The sequence below is a fragment of the Hoplias malabaricus genome, chromosome 1 (assembly GCF_029633855.1).
Source record: "Hoplias malabaricus isolate fHopMal1 chromosome 1, fHopMal1.hap1, whole genome shotgun sequence".
In the NCBI taxonomy this organism is placed as follows: Eukaryota; Metazoa; Chordata; class Actinopteri; order Characiformes; family Erythrinidae; genus Hoplias; species Hoplias malabaricus.
In genome coordinates, this window is record NC_089800.1 from 48,468,313 (window position 1) to 48,475,225 (window position 6,913).

At 38.2% G+C, this 6,913-nt stretch overlaps 1 protein-coding gene across 1 annotated transcript in view; it reads left to right on the forward strand.

Moving 5' to 3' along the window:
• tfdp2 (transcription factor Dp-2) overlaps positions 1 to 6,522 on the forward strand; it is a 33,677-nt gene extending 27,155 nt beyond the window's left edge. The window contains exons 10-14 of the mRNA XM_066665455.1: positions 849 to 917; positions 2,775 to 2,926; positions 3,136 to 3,302; positions 3,943 to 3,985; positions 4,482 to 6,522. Of these exons, the coding sequence (XP_066521552.1) occupies positions 849 to 917; positions 2,775 to 2,926; positions 3,136 to 3,302; positions 3,943 to 3,985; positions 4,482 to 4,617 (567 nt within the window). The 3' untranslated portion in view covers positions 4,618 to 6,522. The remainder of the gene's footprint in view (positions 1 to 848; positions 918 to 2,774; positions 2,927 to 3,135; positions 3,303 to 3,942; positions 3,986 to 4,481) is intronic.
• Positions 6,523 to 6,913: the final 391 nt, after the last annotated feature.

Genomic DNA, 6,913 nt, shown 5'->3' on the forward strand with positions numbered 1-6,913 from the left:
ACCTGAGCAGATGGAAAAACAAACTTATTTAATGCGCATGTTTGTCTCACTTGTTTACATAGGGAAAGCATAAATGTGCAGTTTATGTGATCCAGTATACATCAGGGCTCCTAATTAGTGTGAAATTTTGGTCAGATTGTGAATAAAGAACTTCCTGTCCAACCTGACCCCAACCACATCAGGTTTTGAGTCTAAATCCACACTGATTCCAACAAAACTTTGGGCAACATATATATGTGTTAGCTTATAATTACTTATAGTTCCAAATAAAACTTGATAGTTAAATGCTGGTAAAATTACACTCTAAAAACTAATATATCCGTCATTAGTTAATGGGTGAATAACATAAATATATTTGGGAATTGATGCCTAAAGCTGACACACTTTTAATTTTTATTTTTTTTTTCCTTTTTCCAAAAAGGTGTATTTTCAAGTAAAGGAGGTTTGCTTGAGCAAGAAAAACTAATATTTATGTTAGTATGGTCTTTCTAAATAAAGAAGATTTACAAATATGACCAGATATGCACTAGTACTGGAGAAATGTCAAGTCTTAGGCAGTTTCTAACTGCAGTATGTGACAGTGGTTTACATTTTTTGTTGTATTTATGAAGTGTTTGTTAGTATGTGAAGGTTGTGAAGGGCTTTTTGACAATATCTCATACATTTTTAAAACGCTTGTAAGAAACACTGACGTCTTACAGTACAAATTTCTAGTATTACTCACTGGCTATCACTCATCCACTTATAATATATTCCATAGTATTATACATGTATGTATTTCAAAAAAGGGCAACTTCAGCATGCATGCCCAGACTCATTTTCCTTCTGTGAACGTGCTTGTGTTTCAGTTGGAGAAACAGAAAAGGTTGGAAAGAATTAGACAGAAAAGAAGCCAGCTGGAAGAGCTTATACTACAGGTTTGTACCAACCTAAGCTTTGCATGTTGATGCCCATGAGCATGTCTCATTAAAGAGAATGTTTGGTTGTGAGCCTTGTGATATGAAATTATTAGAATAATACCACAGCGTGGATTCAAGGTTAAAATACAAAGCAGACCTTAAACAGTGTCCCAACGTGAGGCAGGAAGAGCTGAGTGGAAAAAGCAGAGACACTTAAAGGTCATATAACAGTTCTGCTCAACTGAATTTAATACTACGGAGTGGATTCAAGTATACTGCCGTTAAAATACAAATCAGACCATAAATATTGCCCCAATGCACGGCACGTCTTCAAGCTTCTGAAATTCACCCACGTCACTCCACTGCTGCGCTCCCTTCACTGGCTCCCTGTTGCTGCCCACATCAGGTTTAAACTCTCAACTCTCTAGAGTCAGGCTGCATCTCAAGCCTTTCAAGATTTAAGTAGAGCTCAACTTAACCTGCCATCCCTAAAGACACATGGAGGACTAGCGTTAAGACTCTTCTCTGTCCTGGCACCCAGACGGTGGAACAAACTTTCACTGGCTGTCCAAACAGCGGACTCTCTCTCTTTGTTACCCACTTAAGTGAGCACTAATCTAAGTGCTCACCGTAACAGTTTTTTCACTTATACAGCGCTTAACTCCTTTCTTTTTAGGTTTGAGCACTGACTAGATGCTGTGTATCCCACTTACTACGTTTTGTTCTAGGTATAAGTTCAGAGGAAGTTTGGACTCTAACCTATTTGTACTAGCTAGGATACACATTCTTTGTGAACACTATGCACTTTATGCTCTGGATAATGGCGTCTGCTAAATTGGCATTTATGGCATTTTGACAGGTGCTCTTATGCAGAGCTACTTACAAGGTTACTGGTATTACAGGTAGGCCAATGCAGTGTTAGGAGTCTTGCCCAAGGATTCTTATTGGTGTAGCACAGACTGGTTGACAAGACCTGGAATCGAACCCAGGACTTTCACATGGGAGCCAATGGTGTTACCACTGTACCACACCAACCGCATAAATGTGTTCTTTTGTTAAAAAATAAATAAATAAAATTTGGGTTGGACAAACTTTGCTGAATGTTAACAAAAAGTTTTACTTTTAACCTTCAGTTTGATAAACTAGTGTAGTGCATTACACTTCATCAAACATGGGAATGTAGTGTGTATTTTTAACTGAAAGATACAGTTTCTTGCACATTCAGTTCTGTATTTAATGATAAGAAATTGTCAGATTTGAGATAGCTACTGTAATTGAGCTGCTTGATAAAACAGCATTGTGAACAGAAAATATATTAATGTGTACAGTGGAAAAAAAACATACATACAAACTATGTTCATCTCTCACAATATTTGAACACATTTGTGGGCATATTATGAATATCAGTTTTGTGAATAGCAGCACTCCTGCTTTATGAATTAGAGAAGAAGGCCTTTAATTTAGAGAAGTAATCCTTTACCTCGCGCTCTGAAACTGAACTCCCTTCCAAAGTGTACAAGCCACTACCTCCGAACTCACACGCTGCACGTGCTGGCAAGTAAATCTTTACCGTATGTTGAGCTGGGTACTATATTTACTCGCTCAGAAAGTCACCTAGTCACAAATTTGTAGCCCTTAGCTTGTTCACATAGCACCTTAGCTTCTGTATGTTAATTAAATGGAGGTCATGTCTGAGGGAATAAAGCCCGTGCTTTATCAGTCAGAAAGCTCCTCCTATGCTCCATATTGGGCTACTGTTGTGCCAATTTAGTTCAATCACCTGTAAATAATAGATTCTGCAGGTTGACTGAGTGGGCTGTGGGTTGTAGAAAGATCACTTAATGAGCTAACCCCTGCAATTTTTTCTTTGAGCAGCAGATAGCCTTTAAGAACCTAGTACAGAGAAACCAGGCTGACGAAGCATCATCGAAGTCTCCACCTCCACCTGGATCAGTCATTCAGCTGCCCTTCATCATTCTTAACACAGACGTACGCACAGTCATCGACTGTTCCATCTCCAGTGACAAGTATGATTCTTTCATGACCATTTTAGTATCTTCATTTTTTTATTAATTTTTTTCCTACAGAAAAACAAATAAAACACAAAACATTAAAATATATCAACAAACAGTTCACTAATCAGACATTTCATAAAATGATCACATTATTAATCTACATAATAAATGTCTTTTTTCGTTCTCTAATCTAATGCTTATTAATTTTGTGCTTATTGCAGATGTGAATACCTCTTTAATTTTGACAATATGTTTGAGATCCATGATGACATTGAAATTCTGAAGCGCATGGGCATGTCTCTGGGTTTGGAGAATGGCAAATGCACCCCAGAAAACCTCAATGTTGCCAAGTCTCTTGTGCCCAAATCCCTTGAGAGCTATGTCACTGGTAAGCTGCTCTTTTAAAGTTTAAAACAGCCTGTCCTTTTGTTGGTATTTCACAGTTATACTTATTTTTTTCTGGAATGTCGTGTGATGTGCAGCTATTTGTTTTGTTTGTTGCTGTTGTTGTTCCTCTTGTTATTTATATTTCAACTTCTCTCAACACGTTGACATATTTGTAATCAGTAAAGTCTTTTTGAACATGTAACATTACCAAGAGATGCTTGTGCAGGCTGCATACTATAATACTTTAATAGAGGCTTGATTAACATTATCCAGGATATTTAAAAATGTGATGGAAAAATCATGCGTAACAGTTCATTTAACAATGCACATGAAGTGTTTATATGAAGGTTAAATATCAACTTGTCACCAACACAGTCCGTGGTACTGTTATTTGTATGATACTTTAAGCAGGGGTGTGGCAAATTCAGGTCCATATGTAAAAATACTTCCCAGAACTTCTGAGGCTGGTATGAGGTGAGAATTAGAAAAAGCATCAGTTGGATTTTTACTTTTGCCACCACTAACTTTGAGTGATTTATTTATTAACAAGCTGCCGATATTTCAGTGACAGGAGAATAAGTTTAGCTTGTTTGTTGCAGTCACTTAATATCCTAGTTTATGCATTTGGTTTATTTTCCCAGGAATGGCCAGGAACACCAACAGAACGCCTCTTAGCCATACGAGGTAAAATTTAATTCTTTCTTCATTTTTAGTGACATCTGCCTAACAAGAACAAATATACATGTGATACAATGTGACTGTCTGTGAGGAGTTTGGTGTGTTCTCCCTGTGTCTGCGTGGGTTTCCTACGGGTGCTTCAGTTTCCTCCCACGGTCCAAAAACACACGTTGGTAGGTGGATTGGCGACTCAAAAGTGTCCGTAGGTGTGAGTGTGTGTTGCCCTGTGAAGGACTGGCGCCCCCTCCAGGGTGTATTCCCGCCTTGCGCCCAATGATTCCAGGTAGGCTCTGGACCCACCACGACCCTGAACTGGATAAGGGTTACAGATAAAGAATGAATGAATGAATGCATGAAATACTAGCACTACCTAGAAGCACTGAAACTGTGATGCCAGCTTGTCTAAGATGGCTAGTGAAGGCAGTTTTTAATGTTGTAATTCTTTTGTATGTTTCACGTGCTTGATTGATACTTAGTCAGGTGTGTTTACATTTCTCCACAGCCACAGTAGCACTGCACCTTCACATACTTCAGAATCTCGGGGTCAGACACCTAGTTCTTTTAACGAGGACGATGATGAGGACGACGACGATGAAGATGACGAAGACGATGACGACGACCCCTCTTCCCCGGAATGATCACTTATCCACTTGACTGCCACCATGCTCTTCTCTGGGACTGGGCTTCCAACCCACTTTTTGGCTTTTTGCCAAGTGCACGGGTGGAAAGCTTCACAGGAAATAGGCTTCCACTTGCTCAAAATGCGAATATTATCCCTATCTCTCCCTTCTGTCTTTCTCTTGCTCACTCTTTCGTTTGGATGGTAACTGTATCTAGGAGAACTAGTCAGTTGTGTTCCAATGGTGCTTTTCTTCTCAAACAAGCCAGCAAGCCGCAGGGTCAGGCTGTGGAAGAGGGACAATGAGGATGCTAGCCTAAATTTCACATTGGCAGGCTTAAGAAGTTTTTCATACTGCCTCAAAACTTCTTTTCATTATACAAATATCAATGTATTTATTACTGTCCTATTCTAATATGAAATCATTATCTTTGTATCTTTGTGTTGATGAGCTAAAGCCCAAATGTTTTATTTTTCTTTTGTTTTTCCACCAGCCCCCACATGTTTTGTTAAGAATCCGATGCATTGACCTGTTTCTGTGTTTGTTGACTGGAAAGAATTTGTGTGGCTTTCAGATAAGGAAATATCTTTCATATGAGTTATGTTTTTTCTTAACAGTGTTGTGGTGCATTATCTAGTTTATTATGTTCTTGCCATTTACTGCAATAGAGTGAGTTGGGGAAAAAAAAAAGAAATAACTGATGACCATATTTTTCTGGTTACATGTGATATGAAGAGACGCATGCTGGGCAGTGAAGTGATTTTGTAAAGTGTGGTGTGTAGAGTAGAATCTTCTGCCAATGTCTAATTTTGCTAGAAATCTGTAGTGGATCTGAAAAGCCTATTCCAAGGACACTGCCCTCTGTGACCTCCTCAGGTCAATGTTTTAAACATGGAGTCTTATTTGAAAATCCAGCAGGATAATGACTTACTTGTACTCTGATTGTTCCTACTTTTGTTTTGGAATATACACACACAAAAAACACACACGTGTACGTATAAACCTACAATTTTGGTTAACTGTGTATTTCTAGTAATTATTTAACTGGTTACCAGTGTGTTTCCAGGGGTGCTGATCTTTAAACTTTGATCTCGGGTATTAATTATGAATTGTTCTTATGACAGAACATCCTTATCTTTAAAGCACAAATCCGTTTCTGGGCGTATTGTCTACTCTTGTTGTTTTAATATGGAGTACTGGCTTTAAATGTTTCTTGGTAACGGTTATGCAGAAAAACAGGAATTAAAATCTTAAGTGAACACTGCAAAAACCCTGCAATATACATTATCATGCGTTGTCTACAGGTATTGTGTGTAATATTACCCCATGAATCTGCATTCTATGCATATTGGTGATATTCTTCAACACTTTTTTTTTCAACAAGTTACTTCTGGGCTAGGTCAGTGTCTTTAAAATAATGTGCAGAGCATGAGGTTACCAAAAAAGGATCTGTGACCTCTGATGTAGACTAAAGGGAGGGTACATAGGCACTGATCTTCAAACCAGTCCTCAGGTTTGTCCGGAGAGTCCAGATTTTTTTTCTACAGCATAGTTTGCATAACACGGGCAAAAATGTGCATTGTGTGGGAGGTCCTGAGGACTGGTTTGAGAATTATTACTTTTTGTCCCTGGTCCTAAAGCACCCTGTCTTTTATTTGTGTTTTCTTGCTCAAAAACATGCTTCAGCTCAGAATGGGCTTGTTTATGACTGATTATTTAGTTTGGCTGTGTTGGGAGCTGGAAGAACATAATGTCCATAAAAGGGGCTACAAGACAAGTGTTTGAAACCAGTAAATTGGTGTTCCTATTTTATATTTAAATAGGTTGGCCCTACTATGGGTTTGTTTACAGGAAACCTCAAAGCAGAATGTATCATTGTAATATTTCAAACAGAATCAAGTTTAACTGAGCATGTAAATTGCAACACAAGGAATAAAGAAAGGAAAATTTAAAGTAAGAAAGGTCAAATAATATAAATGTGCCAAGTAATCCATCATCCATCTTCAATTTTTCTTGAGTGGAATTCATGAATGTAATGGGGTGTAGCAGGAAACATTCAGATGCCACATCGATAAAGTGAAATAAGCCATTGTTAATTCTTTTTTCTATCTGTAAGCCAGCCTCAACAATGTGCCTTTCTGTGTCTTTTCTGGTAATAAACAAGAAGGCATAAACTGCACGCAAGGGCCTAAGCCACAGTACTGCTCTGTATGAGGAGGGATCCTCACTAGAGCATTCGTCAATATGGTTTACTCTAGTAAAAAGTTTATTCTTAATATTTAAGAGGCCCTCCATACTGCTGAGCCACTGAAAT